The sequence below is a fragment of the Rhopalosiphum padi genome, chromosome 1 (assembly GCF_020882245.1).
Source record: "Rhopalosiphum padi isolate XX-2018 chromosome 1, ASM2088224v1, whole genome shotgun sequence".
Classification (NCBI taxonomy): Eukaryota; Metazoa; Arthropoda; class Insecta; order Hemiptera; family Aphididae; genus Rhopalosiphum; species Rhopalosiphum padi.
Genome location: NC_083597.1, coordinates 16,652,883 through 16,677,626, shown reverse-complemented (window position 1 = coordinate 16,677,626; position 24,744 = coordinate 16,652,883). Strand labels below are relative to the sequence as shown.

Sequence of the window (24,744 nt, the reverse complement as noted above, 5' to 3'; positions counted from 1 at the left end):
AGGTATTTTGCCAGGCAGTGAATTTGCTTTATTTTTTCAATATCTATATAGATACTCCGTGTTTCTATCATATTCGTTTTTAATACATCGTAAATAATTAATGTATTACTTTGTCTTTAAGTAAAACTTAACGATTTATCGAGAGCATTTTAATCTCATCAATTGTTCAAAACTTGTCGGAACTGGGATGGTTTATCAATCAATTTCGTGTTTGGCATGCTCAAGGCTTATCCGGTCGATTGAATTCAATCTCAGCCTCGAACATGGTGTGTTTCGGTGTGACAAGAACCTTAAAAATTCATCAAATACACGGTTAAACTATAAATTATTCATCGTCGGCCATTACTTTTTCCGGTCCATCTAGGCTGGCGACGAAGAAAAAACATAGGAATTATTAAAGAGGCGTAAAATAAACAATAGATATGCTGCAAGTAAAGAATAAAAGGAGAAAAAAAAGAAAGAAATTCTGTCAAAAGAAACGTTAATTTGAAATGTGTATTTTGCAACTATTCCGCGTTCTTTTTTCGGTGTCACTAAATGATTCAAATCCTTCAGATCTTTTGCATGCGGAACCCAATTTAAGTTTTAATCCCGTCACGTTTCCAGCACATTAGTTCAGACACTAAGCGTGCGTGTACGATCTAACATGACTTTAGTTGGTATGTGACGCGTATATATGCTTAATTACCGTCTTAGTTGCGGATGAGTTTGAAACAAATAAAATGCGCGCACCGGATTTTGAACCGACGTAATACACACGAAAATTCTAGTATAAATATTATACCCACACGCACGTATATATATTGTGAAATGCTTTTGAAAACTTGATTTATTATATGATTAAAGGAAATGGTCTAACAAAATTTGTATCACGCGTGAACAAATAACATTTAATCTAGCCGAATAACAAATAATCATAAATTTAAAACATATACAAGCTATACATTATATTCATACTGTTATCAATAACGACTACTGAAAACCTATGGAAAAGTTCTATCTAAAGATTCTATTTAAATTTTTTTCTTTAGACTTGAAAGTAATTTTTTTTAATTGAAATTTATATGTTCGTTCATCATTTTGTAGTTAATTTGTTGTTTTTATTTAAAATAATATTATGTATGCATATAAATACGATAATAGTATAATATTTCAAGTTTAAATAGAGAATTATTATTTGTCCACGCAACAACATTATTTACGTAAAACATTAACAATAATGACTTTGCAGGTAACGTTTGTATAATATTATTACCGTATGTTTTTTATCGAAGGTTAAAAATTGAATTTTCGGTATTTTACAAAGAAATTATCTTTAAATAATTTTTTATACGCAACATAAATTTCAAATTCATATTATATGCGGTCAATTCCTTTCTGAACAAACTAAATATTGTCAGTAGCCCCACCATGGAATTCATAATTTTTCATATATTTGGAAATATGATAATTTTGTATATTTTAGTTTATGGTTAAAGTTTTATCCTGCTTCTTTCAAAGAATTATTAAAATTAAAAAAAAAAATAGGACCTTTTGAAGTATTGAACATACATTTTATAGTTTCTTTTAAGTTTAATATTGTTTAATACATTTTAAGAATCAGATTTTCAAAAATATTTTCAATATTATGCTGCACGACATATTATTTTTTCGATACATTTTTTCACGGTGCTCCAACATGAATTATTATTTTCTACAAAAGTAAATCTCCTTATACTGTATACACGATACACGTAACAATTAGTATTTTTAATTTTTCCTCAGTAGTTTGTTTGAAAAATATGAATAACCAATTATAAATTATAACTATACTACTGTACGTCAAATTAGATGATATATCATATATAGGTCGATTAGTTTCACTTATATATTGTGTACGTCACGTGTTCAATAGATGTATTTATTTTTAATAGTACAATGGAATGCTTGATTTCAGTTGGCAGGAAGTCTTTTTCCTTTTTTCGCGGAAATCAAAAAGGTTTGAGAGTTTGTTCGGGTGTTCCATAATGCTCTGTCAATAGACTTGGTTATCAATAAAGTAGTATAGTAAATCGAAAACGATGACCGAGTCAAACAGTAGACGGCGATATAGATTGTTATCGAAATCATATTATAATTAAATGAAATAGAAGATGAAATGAATTGATTTCGTCGACGGCGTCAGTACCCACAGGTACTTACTACTTACTACTTACCTATGTAGGTTACAATGTTATACAAGGGCGATATAGTTTCGCGGACACACGAATACGTCTACATTATTGTAATCGTTTCGGCGAGAACGCGGTCAAGATCTCCGCGTTGTTATATAATACAACATAAACCAGCAGGAACAGAACACGAACGGTGGATACGGCGTGTTTGGATAACGTAATATAACATATTATTATTATGATAATAATATTAATCGTTATACCCCATAAACTTATAAAGAAGACGCGCGTTTCCGTTTCGCCGGGGACGAGACCGCGAATCCTGTCGGCCCGGTTTGTACGGGCTTGTGTGGTCGGATGCGAGAGACGGAGAGATTCGGTCGCACAGCGGTAGGTACCGAGTACGGAGGATTTGTGGCGTATGTTTTAAGTGCTCCACTCGCGTGCACGGTTTTTAAAAGCTCTCCCTCTGCCTTCTTCGGCCGCCGCGTATGCTATTCCGGTTCGAAGGGCTCTTTTGAAATTGAACGTGACGTCGCATATAAGCGCCGCACAAAGGTGTATGTGCGCGCGCGCGCGTGGCGTGTGTGTGTAAGTATGTGTGCGTGTACGTGTGTGTGTGTGTACGTGTGTGTGTGTGTGTGTGTGTGCGTCGTGTGTGTGTGTACGTGTGACCATTTGAAACATTGATCGAAACCCACCGCCTCTGTAATCTATGAAAAGATGTTATCAATTCGTCGACGCCGCGTCGTTCTCGAACATGACCGACCATAGAATAATATCGTAGACGCGTTGTTTCGAGAGACTATGATATTTCAATGTAATTTCCTGTTTACCAATCTCCCGTAAAAATCGTTTTGTTTCGTTTCTATCTCGACTTGACATGTTTTCCGGGGTCACCGTTAAAGACCACCTCCGAAAAAAATTAAATAAAAGAAAAACACGAAAACACTATATCGTACCAAGTGAAGTCGAAATAAAATAGTTCCATGTCTCGATCGGTCGAATCAAAAATAGTTTTTTTGTCAAGTTAGGTTAAAGCGTTGTAAAAAATAATCTTTTCCCGTTTAGCGGACGGTAAACGCTTTTTTTTCGGCTGCCTTTGTCGTGGGTATAGAAAAATGGAAATCTTTCTCTCTCTCTCTACAATGTCCAAATTAGATTAATATACACGTATACATATCGATACATTTGGGTGGGTGGGTCGCTCCAGTGCAAAGTTCATTATGGAGTATCGTGATATTGATAGAGACGTTTTCGGAGGCGGCTAACGTTGTTACATAAAAAAACAGTATGTGTGTGGCTCACGCGGGCGTGCGGCGAGGCAATTTCAGTGTAAGGCGAATTGCGACCCTCAGCTGTGGCTCAAACTGCAAGCTTAGACCGAGACTAAAATAGCTCACTTCCTACCCTTTTTGCACAATATATTATTGTCGATGTTAGATCGATAGTTTTTTTTTTTTTACCTATTTTATGGTCAATGTGTTTTCATCTATAATAATAGTGTTTTATTCGATATGGCTCACCGTTTTATTGTTCTGTATATTATATAATATATTCCTGTCGTATACATATGTTTCAAATAACAATAATGAACTATTATGTACATCACTTACTATTTACGTTGTCACACATCCATTCCCTGCAGCACTGTCCGGGCACTTCGACTAAACGGGGGTGCCTGCAAAGCCCTTGTGGAGATATATTTTCTTGTGGGCACAACGACGCACAGGCATAAGTGCCGTTCTGGAAAAACAATTAATCGAACTCATATAAATAATCATTATTTTTCACGAAAACACAAAAATATTATATATTATACAATATATAAATTATTATATAGTTATTGTAGTAACTAGAAACTGCAACTTCTGTTGTTGGCTCTTGTCCAGAAATATTTGAAATATATACGTAGGTACAGAAACTTTCCATTAGGTTTCATATTTTATTGTTGTAACAAATAACGCGATGAAAAGTTTTTATGTTTATAATATGTCATCATTTAATTCGATTTGAAAAGGGATTCAGTATAAAATAACCACTCAGTTTTATAAATAAAAACGAATCGGGTCTATAAATGATGATTCGATTATTATTATTATTATTACAACCAGCACCATAATCTTGAACAAATTTATTATTATTATTAGGTATATAGATGTCAGTTGTAAAAATATACAAGGTGATTCACCAAACATAATTTCCCTCATACTTTAATTGAATAATTAATTTATTCAATTTTTTTAAAATATACTTAGATAAGGACCACATTTTAAAATGTTTGAGATTTTTCTTATTATTATGTGAACTCTTTTTTTACCTAACCTAGTTAATGAATCATTATTTTTTAAATTTTGATGTACCTAACTAAAATTTAAACCAGTATATAGTTTATGAGTTATTAAAATATTTATATACAAGATAATAATTCTTAAAAAATTGTTTTACAAAAATCTAAAATATATAATATAATATCAGAAGTAGTATTTATTATACTTAGATCATTTTTTTAAACTATAAATATTGATTGACTATTATAAATTACTAACATTTTCAAATTACTTTAACCTCCATATCTTAAAAATCCATTATCATTGATCTATTATTCTCACTATACAAAGTTTTAAATACTTCAAAAACAGCTCATTTGAAATTTGATTTTAATACGTTAACATTTTCATAAAAATAATTTATTAAATAATTTAATGTAAAGAAGGACCTGTCTTTGAGCACCCTGATCATTTGAAAACCGAAGTTTGTAGATCTTTAAGAAACTTCTTAAGTAGTAAAAAAATGTAGAAAATAGAAAAATATTGTCTTTTTAAAATTTTAAAAATCAGATTTTGAATAACCTGCATTATTAAAGAAGAAAAAGGAGGTGAGGATGCTTGGTGAATCATTCTATATAAAACCACAGGCTTCGTTGCCACTATGGCAAATCTAATAACGTGCAAGGTAATATTGCTTTCGGCAAGCTGTAAACGATGTAAGGGGCTTACTGCTAAATCATGGTTTTGCTGGTTTTGGAAATTGTCTGGAAAATAATTACGTTCCTATATCCGAGAATATATTTGTTAGTAGAGGATATTTTAAATCTGCAATTTATTTAGAGGCTTGTTTGAGTATTATTATAAAGTTAGGGACTTTTAGTCAAAAATGTAGAATCTATGTTTTCTTACTATATACTTTTAACTAAATAATAAAATATGATTAATTATGTTCTTAACTGTTATATAAAATATATTTTCTTTAATAATGACCAATCTCAACTATTTTTTATAAAAAATAATGTGTGAAACGAACGTCAACTATTCGCTTTACCGTAATTAAGTATATTGACTACTTTTTATATCAAGGAATATAGTATATCTGTTACATATTTTTATATATTATAATATAGTAATTATTTAATAAATTTATAAGATCACTTTTAATTGAGAATAGCCATATTTTAGGAACAGTTTTGTAGCATATTTATGTTAAATTGCAAAGTTAATTTTTTGACTAAATGAACAAATAAATTTCTTGATGGCTTATTATTGAATATATATTTGGATGCTTAGATTTATTCGGGTCCTTCCGTTGAAAAATTTCTAAATATATCAGTGACTCCCGGATTTATGTTGCTTTTATTATTATGATTTTAGATCAGGATTATTAGCGTCTTGTAGACTATATACATCTTTTTAATTTATTTTAGCAATTGGTCGAATAAGTACAGATTTGAAATCAGAGTACTAAATTGTTTTCTGCGTTAGTAGCTATACCAAGTGAGATAAGTCAAACTTGGTACAACTTTTCATAAATATCCATTGGCCAAGCCTTAATGTTTTTTGAATTTTATATCCAACAATAAGTCATAGGATTAATCATTTTAAATAATTGCTTTTTTTCATAAGATAGTAACAAAGTATCTAATAAAGTTTATGAGTTGATAACCAAGGTTATATAAAGTCATAGTTTAATTTGTATTTTTATGTTTTATTTTGGTCTTATATTTTCTTCGAAAAGTATTACGGAAATAAGTTATTTTTAGTTTATAATATTTAATCCATTGTGTATAACGTAGTTTTATAATATTTGAATAAAACCAAACTTTAATTAAAAAATGAATAGAAAAATATCATCATTGATTTTTCGCGAGATTTAATTAGAGATAATATTATATAGCATATTAAATGTATAATATTATTCAAGAATTTAGTAATTTAGTACAATGACTCAGATGACGATTTTTAGTAAAAATATTAACATTAATAATATAAATATTTAATTTATTTTAAATTGGGTACTCAAATTGTGTATTATGAACATTAATATGTATTCTGATACTCAGCTTAAAATAAAAAGTACGATACACAGAGTTTTCCACTGAAATTAAAACATTTAAAAACGTATAAAGGATCATATACAATTGTCAGAACTTATTATATAAAATATATATAGTGTGTAAATACATTATTTTTTATTTTTGTCAATACTTAAAGCATGCTTATTAAAATGTACATAAAAATATATTTTAATTTATTCTAAATAAGTAGAACGTTAGAACGATTGAATTACACGACTTTAATAAAAAAACGCAAATAAATGTTCGGAGAGTCCCACGTGCAAAATAATAAAAAACTTTTTTTTTCTTAAAAAATCATTTGTCACTGGAGGTTTAAGGACATTTTTAAACATTTTATAGAACAATAGAAAACGTATTTATTTTTAAACACTATAACCCCATTTAAAAAAATAGCAATTGTCGGTATATTATAATGATTTTTTTTTAATTTTACACGAGTTATATAATATAAATTATTTTTAAGTAAGACATAAATTTTTATATCGAGGTGAAGACTTTGATGGCTATACCTACTAAAAAATAAAAAATAAAATAAATATATTCATGTATACCAAAAAAAAAAAAAAAAATGTTTAGTATTATAACGGTAAATATAAATGATTAGTTATTTATCAGTTACCTGACACGTGCACTGCGTTCTGCAATCTAGTCTGAACGTTTCTCCGTTGTCGTACGTCTTGTTGTATACCGTACACGGTAAGCCTTTTACTACTGAAAAAAAATGTAAATTATAATAAACAATATACAATTAACATTTTTTTTTAAATAAATTATTATAAAGTTTATTTTTCTTTTAAAATGTAGTTACTAGATGATTATCTATGTATAAGTAAGGGTTTTATTATTGTTTTTAATACTTGGTACTATGATATATGCTTTTATGATAATATATCAATTTACTTGTTAGTTGTTATTTGCAAATAATTTATAAATTGTGCTAGGTAGTAGGTAGACAATAAGATTCTACGAATAGTTAAAAATTTTTTTAAATAAAGTGGTTACTACATCTTAACAATTTTTAATATTCATTTAGAGTAATATTGAGCGGTAAACACACCAAAAATGTCGCATGTAGAATAAAATAATAATACACAGAAGAAAAAAAATGTTAAAGAGTAAAAAAGTTGGAAGTTTAAATCCAATGAGTAAAATAATGTTATGACAAACCTTTATATAGTTTTTTTAACTTATTTAAAACTTTTTACACGATTTTAATATTAAATAAAATATTTACTACGTTTTGAATAAACTTGGAATAACGTATAAACCAGTGATTGGCGAATTTGATTAATTCTTTATTATACAATTAATAGGCATTACCTATTCATAGCCAAATTTTCAATTTTTATTTATAATTGTTAATACCTATTCTGTGTCAAAATTCTTGGAAATTTAATACAAGATCCCACATAAGTTGTTCCTATATAAATATTTATAAAAATATTAAAAATATATAGGCACAATTTTTATTATATGTATATGAATTAAGCATTTTGTAATTATAAATTTATAAAAAAAATTTCGTTTTACTTTAATTTTTAAAAATTAATACAAAATTTATCATAGATAGTTCATACTGAAACCATAAAGTTTAAAAATTAATAAATGCTTTAAATTATTTATTATAAATTATTTTTTTAGACATTTTAAGTTAAAATTTGGACGAAATTACTTATTTAAAAGAAATATGTTATTAAATTTAGAGTTGTATAATACGTTCATATAATATGGTATAAATACAATGTATTATTGCTAATATATTGCTGATTTAAGTTGATTAGCAAATATAATATATTTTATTGTATTAGAACACTTACAGAAAAAATAAACTGCTACACTCGCTACAGGTGTTTTACGTGCCACATACTAAAGATAATTCTAGAAAAAAAGAAAAATATTTCTCCATCAGGTGATTAAGAGAAATGGGGTAACCGAAATGGAAAATTAATTGAATCTAGTATAGTATGACAGTAATGTTCATAGGCTGTGGGTTTTATCAGTCAAACTAAAAGTTAATTTCGTCTCTCGGGATCATGAATAATTAAAATCAAAAAAATCTGCAGTCGGGTAATAATAATAATAAGACTCAAGGTAATAATAATAATAAAAAAATAATCTTAATAAACTTTTATTATTCTTTAAGTACTTTTTTTCCCAGACCAAGAAAATAAACGTGATTTGATAGCAAGACTTAGAGTTTAAAAACGACACTCAATTTACGTACAATTAAAATCTATTACCTACATTTTCAATGTAACGAATTTCAAAGTAGATACAATTACTTTGTACCATGGTATTATAATATTTCATATTGTTTTATAAAGATTTTTTCATTATTTTTTTAGTCGGAAATATTGTGAGAGTTCTTACTAAAGCATACGTGCATTTAATATTAATTACTACTAGGTAATTATTACATACAAACTATGCGACAGATTGTTAAATCTATAATCAACCTAATACATATTATGTTTTTAAAGATGAGATATTTGGAATTATTTAAAGAGTAAGTTGAAATATAAACTATAAATAAAATATGAATGTGACTAAAAGTAAGATGTTAATCTATTAATAAAATAGTTATACTCATGTTTGTGAGTAAAATATTATAATTCAATAATATTAAAACATTTAAATAATAATAGTTAATAGCTAAAGTGAAAACGAACATAAAAAACTCATATCAAGAATAATATGCTTTAAAAATTAAATAAAACATGATACATTTTTGAAAAAGTTGAAGTGTAACATCATTGTAGGAAAAATAGTTAAATAGAAAATAATTACAGTCTTATAGTTATGAATGTGTATATACTATATTTACATGTGCAAGGAAAAAAATATGAAAGAAACGTTACCGAGTAGTGTATTGTTAGAAAAGCTAAGAGGATGGAATGAGAAAATAATGTGAAATAATAACAAAGGTTTGAAAGAATATAAAATTTGGAGAGTACTTCGAAGGAATGTTGCAACGGATAAAGACTAAAAAATAATTATGTGCAGAGGCTGGAAACCTCTAGGTTAATAAAACCTTAAAAAGACACTCGAATAACATTTTATTTAACTGATGCTTGGAAAAACTTTATTATAGAAAGTCCAGAAAGTTTTCACTAACAAAAAAAAAAAAAACAAATGTAGGTACATGGATGAGCATTTCCTATTGTTTTTGCAACTTTGTGTTCTTACGGATTCTCATTTCCCACGAAGTTGTCATATTGTATTGTTATTTTTAAATGAAAAAAATAAAAACAAAAAACGTCATTAAAAATTGGTATGCGTTGAACCAAATTTAGTTACAACTACAGACATTTTTAGTGTTCTATCGTTATCGCTTTTGAGAATATTAAGTTCATTCAGTCGGTATAGTTGACTATATATTGTCGTTAGGAAATTAATATTTGAATAATCCTGGAATATATTAAAATACATTCTTTTAAATTAACTTACGGGCCGAGTTGATACCTACTGTTTAGTATTAATAATTAATATGCGTAATTGCCAATTATATATAGTCGTTATATTCGTTTACTTTGTTGAAATATTCTACACAGACATAACATGTACATTGTACGTATACTTTATTGTATTATTATTTATTACTCTTTTAAATATTTGTCAGCGTCACTTAAATCATAGCTGATAACAGTAAAATTATAGATTAGTATGGAGTAAAAATATTTCATAAAACTCGAGATAATAAAAATCTGGAAGTATTTTTTATAAATTATATTATACAAAATATATTATGTAATTTCAATTTAAAACGATTATCTGGTTTTTAGTTTCTCAGATACGTCACATATTATATTGCAGTGTGACGGGAAAAAGCGCGGGTCAACTATAGTCCGTGGTACAGAACGAGAATATGAATACGGGGAGCGAGACCGCGCAAAAAAAGACGTTTGAATTTTTTACGAGAATATATAATAATTAGAACGGAGGCTATCCAAAACGAGAAATCATCGCGGTTATCTCATATACAAATATTTCGAAATTAGAAGCCACTAAGTTATATCGACCAATGTGTTTACTATATAATAATATAATATTATGGACGCGGGCGGCTCGTATACGGGATGCGAGATTAGCGATGCCGAAGAAGGCTTCTGTGGTGTTTGCGGTGTATGACGTGAATGATAAAAAAAAAAAAAAAAACCGCACGCATTACATATAATATGGTTATATATTACCGTTATGTTACACAAAACCATAATTTATACTGCAGTAGATATTGTACAGGGTCATTCGAGCCTCGGGTGTAAAAAAATTGCAGAGCGAAGATTGCGTTACAATTTATTATAGTACAGGATCCCCGCATATTTTATAACGCAAATTTCTGGTGGTTCCACATAATGATAATACTGTAATAATAATATAACCATTAACCGCGTAGTCTATAATATTTCATAGCGATGAAAAAAAAATAAAAATATATCGTGTTGTAGATTCGATATTGCTGTGAATATTAGCGTTATAAAATTTGTATCGACCGATTCACCATCACTGCTCGCACGCAAGGAAATGAATTACGGCTGTCCGTTAATCGCCGCAATACGACTAGCACGTACGTACGTATTATGATAATGGTCTCGGGCCCTCCGGGTGAGTACATAATAATTCCGTCAATATCATTGTCGATACAATATCCGTGTTAGTTTTTAAGCACCCGACCATACGTCGATGCCGCGGATGTTTTTATTTCTATAATTCAGTCCATTCGAGTACTTAGAATCATATTTATATGAGATGCAATAAAAACAGGATTTGTAAAACTCTGTTCAGTTTTAGTACGGTTATCTTTAACAAAAAAAAAAAAAAAAAAACTTATTGTATGTTTTTAATGTCGGTTACAGTGTTGGTCATAAACTTTGGCCTGGGTCTGTAATCCCTTTCATTAATTTGCTACACACCCGTAAAAAAATATAGTGGGTAGTTTTAATTTGAAAACGACGTCTATAAAACCAGGATCCTGTATCATATCGGCTAACCAATGAAGTAAAACTAAACGGCCCGTGATCAATTTAATCGGGGTTTATTAATTAATAATAAATTATTATATCGCACTTTATGTATAGTTAAAAAGCGGTTCTCGGATTATTTGTTATAACGATATTTGCTTTTAAATCGAAGTCGCCGCGCGCGTTACCATCATATGTAACAATTTCAACGATGACCATCTCCACCAGTTCCGAAGTTTGACGCAAATGTTAAAATGTTAATTTTATTTTTTTAGCTTAATACTTTTTTAGGTTTATAAAAACGAAATTATTATTTTTACCACTATACCTATAATACTACAACAACTATGTTACTCGTAACATATTAACTTTTCGCAGTGCTTGTATAATTATTTATCATTTGAGTCTAAACTTTAGAAATACTTATTATAAATTTATTATTATTGGTTACGTTAAATAAGCGTGGCGACAATCTAATAGTTATTTTATTTTTGTATTATCGTTGATACGAGTCTGTCTCATTCATTAAACAATTCTTAAACATCTTTTGTTGAGCTGTCGTGTAATTAATATTTGAATGAAAACCGAAAACTGTATGTGTACACTGTGTATACAATACTCAAGTCCAACGTTTGTCCACCGTCTGGAAATTATGATAAAACGTAAACGATGCTTTTTAGTACTAAGACGACATAATCAGTTGTCGATCACATTTTAAATATTGTATAACACAAAACGGATGTGTGGTTATTTTATAATAATAAATAATAACGAATGTTCATAGTTATGTATTCAAAATTAATTTAATGGAAACTTTTTAAATCATTTTTATAACGTAAACACTGTTTTTTTTTTAAAATAAAGATATAATATTTTTTAACAAAATATTTAAAATTTGATGAATATATTATCATATATATATTTAATAAATCGATAGTGAGGTAAAATATTATAAGTTATAATAGATTTTTGTGGTGGTATGCTTATAGTCTTATAGGATTGTAGATTAAATCAAAAATAAATTATAATATTTGATCAAAATAAAATTAAACATATTACGAATGTCAAATTGTGTTTAAAAAAATGAATATCAAACACGTGTCATTGTGACATGTATACGATTTTAATTCATCAAGAATATCTTTTATTTATTTTGATTCACCAAAAGACTATTTTGAAACTTAAAAGTTAGTATAGATGAAACAGTTATGGTATGCTATTTATTTTTCTGATTCCTTTGAGATTTTTTTTATTGTTGTTCTGGAAAATTTAAACTAATATTTTTATCAAAGAAATTCCATCTAGAAATAATAAGAAAAAATTTAAAATAAAATAAAAATGTATTTTTTCTTATTATGAACTACAAAAATAATCCTATTTATTAACTCGATATACATATTATGATAGCTTTTATTTTAGTCACTGGTTTCATAGCTTGAATCTTGAATGTATATTAATCTAGATTAGTTAGTTTTATCCTCACATCTATAAATAAGTTTAACAAACTAACTTTTTCGATCTTAATATGTACAATTTAACGCGTTGATCTATATAATAACGTTAATGTTAGTCTTGTATATGCAATTATAACGTATTGTTGTTATGTAATATGTATATATGTATATTTAGAGAAGAATAACTCAGACGTCCATAGTATATATTATATTATATTATGATGTATTTTTAAATGTTTTATCATGTTAAAAAAATAGCTAGATAGTACATTATGTTAGGAAACTTCAAAAACAAAGTGTTACCTACATTTTGTAAAAGATATTTTGCAGTTGGACGTGACGGTATGTCAAAACCATAATTTTTTACAAGGATATATGATGTACCATAGTCTTTGTCAGACACGAATGTGGGTTAAATACTTAAATGCAATCATTAAACTTTTATGGACTCACGTCTCGTATTTCAGTTTCATACACCTAGGCATTCGTGGCGTCATGACATTTAGACTTAATCGTTTTCAAAGATTTGTATAAAGCGAACACCGGAACACGTAGATTAATAGAATAGTAATAATAATAATAATGTTCCGTCGACGATGGTATATGACCTAAGATAACAGTGCGCATCGGGGGTATTTAAGATAACGCCATACCCGCATGCGTTGTCTTACACAACATAATAATTATAAAATCTGAGTACAGCAGATTCACTTTGTAATTTGTATCGTTGGCTTAAAATATCACAACGAATTTATCTCCTATATCAATATCAAAGGCGTATGAAAATTATTTGCAATTAGGCTTTAATACTTACGAGCTAACTACACACGATTAGTTCTACTGAACGAAAATGTTCTGTCATACGTTTTTGAGACGGTTTCTAACACATCACGCGGGTTAGTACGTTAATATATATCATATATGTATATATTATACGTATACCTATACCGCCACCGTCCTCTTAATATACCTATTATAATATATCTATATGTATATATATATGAAACGTCACGCGCAGGTGGCTCGCTGGAAACCCAAATGACCTCCACGAGGTACGACGTGAAATTATAATTTAAATAATATATTATTATGTATGTATTAAAATCGGACGAGGATTTATACTGGCAAATAATGAATAGTGGTGAGCGCCAGCGTGTGCCCGTGATATGTGTTGTGTGTGTGTGTTTTGTGTACGGACGAGAGAAAATAACACAGTGTATATATTATAATATACACGAACGACAGGCGCGTTTGGGTTCTAAATAATGGCAGGCGTGCATAAACGGCGCATTATGATATATATGTGTAGCCTGTGTAGGTATATATAATATATTATAAGAGTTATCGCTTCATTACCGCACGCCCCGCGAATTTCGCACCGACGGGACGATATCGACCCCGACACGATATTCTACAATAATAATATATTGTATATTATCTATTTATAATGTATGTATATATTTGTGTGTGTGTGTGTATTATATGTAAACGCCATATGATACACTATACAGGGCGCATCTGCCGTGGTGTTTGATATTATGCGCGGTATTACGTATACTATACGGACCACGAGTTTTGTCGGATTTGAGAGTTAATTTTGCAAAGACGTCCGCACCCGCGCGACTGTTAATCTGAATTTTATATTTCATCGATATAACGCTATCATTGATAATTAATTTTCCACGGAAATCGTTTCGGACTATATCGTTATATAGACAGTGGAACTGCATAGTGCCTAGACACAAATCGTGTCCCCGACCAGTGTTAAGACTATTAGAGACGTTTTGTCCAGGGGCACTGTGGAGAGTGAATTTATTTATTTTGAACCGATAGGTTTCATTACGTATATTTTTTGAACTGTACATTTTAAATCAAGATATTATAAGGTTCCAGAAATAATATGTAATAGTTTAGAAAAAGCTCAAAAAATTGTTTTAAATAAAAAATAAAATTCCTGTAATAGATACAAAAAGTTGTTACCATGATAATATTATTTGATAATAGGTGAATTCACTTTAATATTAAAACTAATGAAACTAACGTAAATAATATAGGTGAACGAAAATATTACATGTTAACGCATTTGCAAGGTGGAATTAATAAATTCCTATGTAGCATCCTCTCCGTAATGGTTATAGGTACAGAACAAAGTACTTATATCTATTAATAACAGGTATGTCGGATTTAATATACAAATGCCTACAGTGCCTACTATAATTATAGTGAACAGTTGAGATACCGCGTGCATCGCGAATAATAATATAAGTATTTAGTCCCAAATGGACCTTGTTGATTTCAATATTAAAAAAAAGAAGAATATTATTTAATATTTATTTTTGACTGGAGTTTTTAAAGTAATTAATATTTAATTGTATCTTTATTAAAATGAAATATTTACAATCTATGTACGTACAATTTTTACAATCTATGATTTAATTATAAATTGGTGATATTTTGACTCAAAGGACCAAAGGGTGTTAGCTCCTTCAAAAGCTCCAAATCCATACGTTTAGATCTGAAATAATTTACAAGTCCTTTGTTTTGTTATTAAGAATGACTGGTTTATTTCGTTAAGGAGCCAGCAATATTTGCATGTCAATTTTAGACTTGTATTGTGTTTAGTTAAGTCAAATTGAACATAATATAGAAATAATTTGATTAGCTTGTGTTATTACATTAATTATTGGTTATATTTAATTTTAGACTCATAAATTATGTACAGAAATCGGAAAGTCAGCACTTCCTGCCTCATATAATTGAATTTTAAATCAATAATTCAAATATTATATTATTATGTAGAATCAACTGGTTTAATTGAAATTTTCCTATTGTAACATTAACAAACAATAGAAACAGTCATTGTTCGCTATTGAAACAATGAGAACTTTATACAATATCATATAGTGTACTTGTCACGAATGTCGAATTTTAACGACAAATCGTTAGGTCATGTAATTTTAATATTTTGATAATGTAAAGTTAATATAATAAACCGGCAATTCATTTACAGAAGACACTCATTATTTCAAAAACTAAACATTTGTAAAAATATATTATTATATACATTTTAAAGCATCTAAAACTTAAATTTTTCTAAAATTAATGTTTTTATTATTTTTAAATTCTTTTTATGACAATACACATTTTTAATTCCTTATTCTAAAGCATTCTATTTTTGGAGTACTTATTTTGATGATTTTGGATGATAATTTATGAATTATTGTAATATTGTAGTTATTTAAAGTTTCGATTAGTTGTGTGGTGTGATACTCTAAAAAATGTTGATCCACTCAATCAGATCAATCAAAATTTTAAATACTTATAACTAATAGACCAATTTGTTGGAAATTTGATTATTATATAGGTTTAAATACTCCGAATTATACTCTGCTTCTGAATATTAAATTACGCACGCGCATAAAAACAAAGGGCAAACGGCATCTGCATCTGCATCACGACTACGGGCGTATAATAATATTTGTTTTCGAACGGACAAACGAACAGAAAACGGTTACATATACAACAAATAAAATCAAATGACCCCATCGTCACGCCACCCACCCTATCCTTAAGTACCCCCTCAACCTTGCGCACCCAGCGTTCGACCTTTGCGGTGTGCGCGCGAGCACGCGGGCGGTCGTATGGCGACCGGAAGGGACGCGAGCACAAAAGTGACCTTTCCGTAAATTTACCACCGCTATCAGCATAAAAACAAGCTAACACGACAGGGCCGAGTGTCGTAAAAGTTGCGGAAGAGTCCGTTCCCGGCCGCCCCGCGGACCTTTCGTGTCACGACGACGATAAAAGCGCACCGTCCGAACCGGGTCCGCGCGCATCCGTCCTGCAGACGAGAACCGTACATATAGTCTCGCGGCCTTTGCGGGTACCCGTGCCACAATCGCCGCGTTTGTTTACGTCTTGTCGAAACCGTGTGCGCCGCCCTAAATGCAATTTGACGATCGCCGGTACGAATAACGTCGGCGGCGGCGGCGGCGGAAAGCGCCGGGAAAACTTTCCGGGACGCATTATATTATATACGTAAGTTATATTATCTCCTCGCCCGTTGAACCTGACGCGCGCGAAAGTTTACCGTCCACTTTTCGGTCTTCTATACCATCGCCGACGATGAAGTTATGTTCGCCGTGCAAATGTAATTAATATTCGTCTTGTTAATGGACGGCAGCGAGGTGCGGCGGCCGATAAAGCGCGAGCAATATTATGCGTCCGTGGCGAAATTCTTGACGGGACGACGGCGGCGAACCGGACGTTTTAGCTCAGAGAGAATACCGACCGTAATGATTACGTTTTCGGATATGTCATTAATCCTGCGCAATAGGCATATATATAGATATAGATATATACTGCGCGAGATAAAGAAATCCGCGTTTGTGTTCGTTCGACGCTGCTGCAGCGCAATAACGAGTGCCGGTGGAGTTGTTTTTATCATATTATCGGCGTGCGGCCAACGCGGAACGTCGGGTTTTTAAAACCATCGCCGGCGCCGCGTATACCCGCGGAGTAGCACTTTCTTCCCAAAGTTTACACTTTGGAGATTGTTTCAATGGCGGCTCTTGGTAATTGAAAACTTTTTTAAGAGCTTTTGCAATTGGATTAAAATGTTTTAACACAAATTGATAATGAAACTATTACAATAATAATTTTCGAACAATCGATAAAACGAATTCACTTTGATTCGTAAAGTGTGCACTGTTATTGTTATTTTTTTTAAATTTTAATTTCGAACTGTAAAAAAATACAACAATTGTGTAGTTTATCTCCTTTATTAATTCTGCTTATATATATATATATAGTTCATAGTTATTATAATTTTCAAGATCATTCGAAACTTACTTATGGATTATGCTGACAATGTTTTTAGAGTATTCAAAATTATAGCTAAAATATGATTTTAATTTGATTCTAGTAAACATATTCGGATTTAAATTATTTACCTAATTAATTATAATAAATAATAACACCTAGTGTTGAACATATTATTGACCTTCAAAAGTTTAAGGGATTTGTAGTGATTTTTAAATCGCATAAAATAGTAATTTATGGTTTTAATATTAACGTAGTTGTAACACCTATTATGATTTATTGCAGTTTAATAAATTTTCTATTAAACCAATAAGTTGTACATACATTTTAGTATATTATATACTAAGTACTAACCCATGTGGTCTATAATTAATAATATTATCAGTTTTAAATTGTAATTAATGCTTACATTAACAGTATAATTAAAATATTTAAAATATATCTATATTTTGTGATTCGTTTCTGTTCATGCGATTAGTCTGAAGTTCATTCACGAATAAAGTTTACTCAGATTAGAACTAAAATAAACTAAAGTCACTAACAATACGAATCAAATAGAGCGTATATCTAATTTTGGTGTTGGAATTAATGTTAATTATGATTAATTCTTAGTAAGGTCTGTTCTGTGCTGATTTGATTATTGATAAAGAGAGTGGGGTTGAAAAGTTAAAATCGAACTTTTCCTCTAGAGATTTACGTAATTTTAAGTTGTTTAACCAACCCTAAATTGGAGTATCTTCAACGTCTAGATTATAGCGTCACTTTTATCAGCTTTTATAGACCGTAGACACTACATTTAAATTAAATTACGAGTACATTAAATAAGTTAAGGTAATTATAAGGTTACGTTTGAATATGTTTTTAATATACAAATTTAAAATGTAATTAGTTAATTAAGTTAATGTTATTGCTAATCGAATTTATTGATGAAATAAAATAAGATAATATTATTAAATTGGATAATTTTATATAGAATAGATAGTACTTAAATATTTTGAATTTTATTGAGAAATTTAATTTTATAGCAATATTATTATTATTATTTTCTTAAGCAAATTTCGTTCAACATTCTTTTTGATCGCGGTCAGTGTTTTGGAAACGTTGGAATATAATGATAATAATAAAAATACTAATAAAAATGGCATGCAGGTATTGGTCCTAACTGAGTTTTACGCTTCAGAAAAGTCGAAGAGGAGATTTAGGAACGTGTTGACATAATGACACTTGGGCATTATTAGTTCGGGTTGAATAAATATTGCACACCGTCTCATTTTATCTCCACCTCTCATCATATTTCACATATTATACTGTAGGTATATTTTTTTCACGTATATAAACACATTTTTCTTTTTTTTCCTCGTTATTTATTAAACTTATGTTTTTGTACTTGAATTGGGTGCAAAGTGCTTAAAGGATTTCCTATATATTTTTAAATGACTATATGCACGAAAAATGTCATAAGGTTCGGATTGCATGTTAGTCGTGGTGGCGGTGTAGGTCGTGTGCTAATTATTATTGATTACGGGTGGTCATTGTAATCAAAAAGGTTATGTTGGCTTGATGATAAATAGATGGCCTTTTGGGACCTAATAATAAGCCACGTATGGTTTTATATCAGCTTAAAAACAGCCAGTTTTGGCAGAAAATATGGGGTTTCCGGTAGATCGTTCATCACCATACACATTTTTTTTTATAACCAAATATCCTGTTTTACCAATGTTTTAATTGATGACAATATGTAAGAGGCGTAAAACGTAAGTATATGTTTATCATTTTTTTTTTTATAAAATCAATATTTAGATTTTAACGAATTAATAAAATATTTGTTTTATATTTTATAATGAGATATTTAATTTAGAAAGAAAAACATTATTATTAAGGATTATAAAATAATGAAAAATAACACAAAATAACATATTATGAAAAAATAATATATTATTAACCATTCAACGTTACTCTTTAATTATAATATGATTAAATAATTTATACAATAATTTAGATTAGCTCAAGTTTTTTCATGTAAGTTTCAATAATATTTGAATAGAATTATAAAATATTTTAAATTATATAATTTGATTTTAATATATTCATTGTTGTACTTATTTTATTATTTTATTGATAAAATACTAAGCTTATATTATATTTAAATAAAAACCGATAACTTAAAAAAATGTACTTCATTTTAAAAATACTAGTTCTATTATGAAACGTATTACCTTAAGTTTTAATTAAATAGTATTAGTAACCATGTCATGGTATTTTTATGATTCCTAGAATATCAGAATTTGTGAAATGGAATACTCTTTGGAGTCGGCCTCGAAAATTCCCGGAATAATTAAAAAATATATTTTTTAAATGTTTTTCCTATTAATAGATATTTTATGTTTTTATGTTAAAATTATAATAAACAGTATCCATTCTGAAATAAATATTAAATATATTTAATCGATTAAACAAATAAATGTGAATTGTTTTAATAATTTATAAAATATAAATTAATGATTCTTAATAATCTTCAATCCAATATTTAAACTGATACGAAACAAATTATGTACACAAATAATGTAATATGTTTCGAGCCGGTCTTACCCATTTAATTTGTATAATGTGAAGTAACACACGTAGCGTCAGCCGCATCCATAAAGAAATTTTAGTATTTTATCTTGTCAAAATTTAGTGTGCAATTCGCATTAATTTGCACGATTAAATTTAGAATTTTGAGAAATTCGTTAAGTACGACTGGTGAAACGTTGCACCAGCCGCGCCTAATTGAGATTTTCAAGAATTTCTCATTTTTTGGCAACTCTAAAATAATTGTGCAAATTCATGCGAATTCCATATTAAATGCTGACATAAAAATAATGTTAAAATGTCTTAATGTGCATGGCTGGCGCAACGCACGTTTAGTAGCAATTGTGATACAACTTGGTCACCGTATAACTTCTAAATAACTATTATTTTGAGGGTTAACATCTATGATATAATATAAGTCATATATAAAAGTGTATCTCGAATGTTAACATTTACCTGTTGTCAATATTAACTTTGAAGTTTTGTCACTTATAACCAAATATTTTATATTCTTATCTATACACATAATTAGTAAAAGTTATAACAAAGCCCAATATAATTGTAAACTTTGTTAACAATTACATACCCATAAAATACTGCTAAAATAACCAAAGATTTAACAATAAGCCATATTTGTAAAATACCACTACCAACAAGGATTTTTATTTTAAAAACTCAATTTAAAATTGTTGTTAGTATATTTTAACTAAATAATAAATTAAAGTAGATATTTTAAATAATTGAATATTTGAATTTTGAATACCTATTTATAGGTGCAATATATTTATATTTATATGTACATTTAGTATATTAAAGTTGATTTAAAATTATTCAATTTTGATTAAATATTTAAAGTTATTTTGCTGTGAATAATAAAAATATGTAGGTACATTATAATATTTCAATAGAAATGTCCTATGCACGAACTAGCAATGTGCATATTAGAATTTTTAATTTTTTAATGTTTGTTTCAATTTTATTGATATACTTTTTCATTTATAATAAATTTAACTGTGTATTGTGTATTGTATTTATTTTTATACTATATCTAAAAACTATTACCATATACCTAAAAAAACACAATTATTTGGACACTTTAAAATATGGGTTCTGCGCTAGATATGCGGTTAGTAATTTTACCTTAGACTGGCCCATCTGGCCCATAAAAACTGGTTGCTGAAAAGTATATTATTTTATGGGAATTCAGATATTTAACTTAATGCCCACTGATGTGACCAACATGCCGTTACCTCTTTTCAAAATAAAAATTTCAGATTTGAATATGATGCGACTAAAACTAAATATTTACACCACACTGAATAACATTGTAAGTTGAAATTATATATTATTATTACGAAAAGAAATTTTTTTTCTCTTTTCATTATTTTATCATAAAATAATGTAAGTACCTATATGTATATTGTTTACCTTTAAGGATATTTGTAAACTAAGATAACCCTGGGCCTCCACACGAATTTTTCTCAGTGAGACCCAGTAATCTTTGTATGATATTAGTTTAAATAATAATAATAAAAAAAATTTAAAAATGAATACCTAATTGAAATACAACATTGATGTACATAATTGTCAACAATTCATAGTAGGTACTTTATTAATTTTCATACATTTTTCGATACTGTCCGGCACTCCCTATCAGTCCCGGGTAATCTCGTCATGGGTGCATATGACCTTACACATTTTCCAACCACGGAGTCTATGGTTGCCACATTGAAATAATTTAATAATAAATATTTAATTAAAAAAATGCACCTAAACACATTTAATTTAATTTCGTAAATTTATATTTACAGTGTTTTAAGCGAGATGTGCGAAGTTCTTTTCAAAAAGCTATTTTCGTTACATGCAGAATAATGTGCAGTATACAATGTGAAGTTTGCTAAATTTCTCATCACCGGATTATTCAATACGAACAATGGTAAAAGCAAATATACGGACACCATCATACATCAACATCGAGCCAACTGTAGATTACACAAGTCTATAAATCTCTAACATCAATGAGGGAACTTTTACGAAAATTATTAGACCAATGTGCGCATTGTTTCTTACACACTGTAGATTCTTATCTCAGATTCAAGTTTTCTCATTATAAAGTTAAACGGAATCAAAATATTGTAGCTTTTACCGCCCAAAAACAACAATGCAGGAAAATAATGGACACGTGAAAACCCTGGAGAGCGGCAAATAGTTACGAAAGAATGGCAACAAACGGAAAACGTTGGTACGAAGAAACCACCTATATATACATATACCAAAAGCCCATAACTGTGTAATAAGCTCAGTAACAATTCATTAGAACTGAGATTGCCGGCATTCTCCAAATGACTATACGTATAGGTAGTGAATACAATACAAATAATGTAAAATACGAGTACACAATACTAAATAAATCAATATAAAAGGATTTAATAGGATGTTGTTATGATTGTATATATTATATATACATTTAAATCGAACATAAATTTTGATTTCAGCCACGTCATAAATTTAAAAACGTAACACCACGAGATTAACACCTGGAGAAGTGTAGTTGATTGCTATTTTAGAAAATGAATTAATTGCGACTGTAATTACTGGACGTTATCATTTTTTTAAACGTTTAGTTGCAATTGCAGATCAAGATGTAATACTGTTTTTCAATATTAACCAAAATACATTTACGGATACATGCATATTATATATTAAGCTAAGTTTCATTAGTTTTGTATCCAAAGTCACAGTTATAGCAGTGAGATAAGTTATAAAACAAATACGATTTATTACGTTTAATATAGTTATTTTATATTAATTTATTTATACGTAACAGTCGGGCTGTATTGAGGTTTGGTAGCGCCTCTGGCGTATCACTGCATTTGCGCCCCACCCCCTCAAATGGGAATTTTGCATTTGACAGGCCACGTACATTTCGTATAAATACAATTTTGTTATAAATACATTCATACCCACCTATTTTACGAGAATATTAGCCACATATTAATTATACGTATAATATATAGATATTCCATATATTTTTATTATAAATTGCCAATATTTCAAATTATGTGCTCCAATAGTCTTAGAACAATTAATAATTTTTAAACAATAATAATAGAGCTAGACTCTACTGTTATAAGTCGTTTAAATAAATATATATTTTTAAAGTATTACACAAAAAAATTATTATATATTAAGTAGTATTGAAATTTATGCCTCTGTCCCATGCCCCCCTTGCCTTACTCTGAATACGGCCCCGGTAAAAGTATATTTTAATTTATAATTTAATAATAACAATAAAAAAATACGGTTGGTTTTAATTGACTTAATTTGTGTTACACGATCAAAAATTAATTAGTTATTACAAATTTGTATAAATCGTTAGTTGTTCATTTATTTCAAAACCAATAAACGTTGTGTGTGATATCTGAAAAGTTTGCGAGCCTCCTCCCGATAATAATTAAGTGGGTACAAATACAATTTAAACTATACTCGAGTGTTTACATGAAACGTCTGGACGGAGTGAGTTTGACGAGTGAAAAATATTTTGTCGATAATCTAAACGGGAAATTCGGTCGTTGCGCAATTTCTGAATGTCACGCGAGCACGTTATAGAAGTAAAGGAATGATAATAAAGATAGGACAGATACTATTATAGCAAAAGTTTATGCGGTCACTACAAAATATATAATATCATATCAGCAAACTGGAATCCCCCGATAACGCTTGCTCAGCAAGCAATAACTAGGTCATAGGTCTCGTTTCACGTACTTTTCTGCACCCTTGGGGAAATTATATGTCCGCAGTAAAAGATCCGCAAAATACTCGACACGGAATTCTATAACGCCGAAGACCGTTGTACGTACTACATACGGCAAGAATAAAATAACAGGATGCAAAAACGTTATTTTAACGCGATATTTTTGTTGCATAAAAACACCCCTATGATTTCGAGAAGTGTAAATATCGTGTCTTGGTAGGATAATTTTTAAACTAACAACGCGATTATTAGTATACAATGCGATAATAACTAATAAGTAATACCTGACAACTGACCGTAATACTATAATATATGAATTGTGTTTTAATACTTTAAGCTGGAATTTTATAGCAAATGCCACATTACGTATACTTATGTTTTCAATGATTTCGGTGTGAAAAAATTATAATATACGATTATAAACAATCGATCTAAATTAAACTTTTCAAAATTGCTGTCGATATCAATAACGTGTAAAAGTAGTGAAATATAGTTTTAAATTACAATTAAACAAATAAAAATATATGCTAATGACTCGAAGTTGAAAAATTGAAACAGATCGCTGAAACAAATGTTTTTGAAATGAAAAAATTAATAAAAAATAATAAAGGTCGCAATTCAAAAAAAAATGTTGAAAAAATAAAATATGTTCAGAAGGTTTTTTTTATGGGTTTCGAGAGAC

The 24,744-nt window shown here is 29.0% G+C and overlaps 1 protein-coding gene across 3 annotated transcripts in view; it reads right to left on the bottom strand.

The window, feature by feature from the left end:
- Positions 1-24,744, bottom strand: part of LOC132931976 (CCN family member 5-like) — a 269,827-nt gene that overhangs the window by 8,476 nt on the left and 236,607 nt on the right. For 2 of the 3 annotated variants that reach the window (XM_060998122.1, XM_060998124.1), the window contains 2 exons: positions 7,124-7,215; positions 3,770-3,899 (listed from right to left, as the gene is read on the bottom strand). In XM_060998122.1, the coding sequence (XP_060854105.1) occupies positions 3,770-3,899; positions 7,124-7,215 (222 nt within the window). The remainder of the gene's footprint in view (positions 1-3,769; positions 3,900-7,123; positions 7,216-24,744) is intronic. The other variant, XM_060998123.1, reaches the window with a different exon arrangement.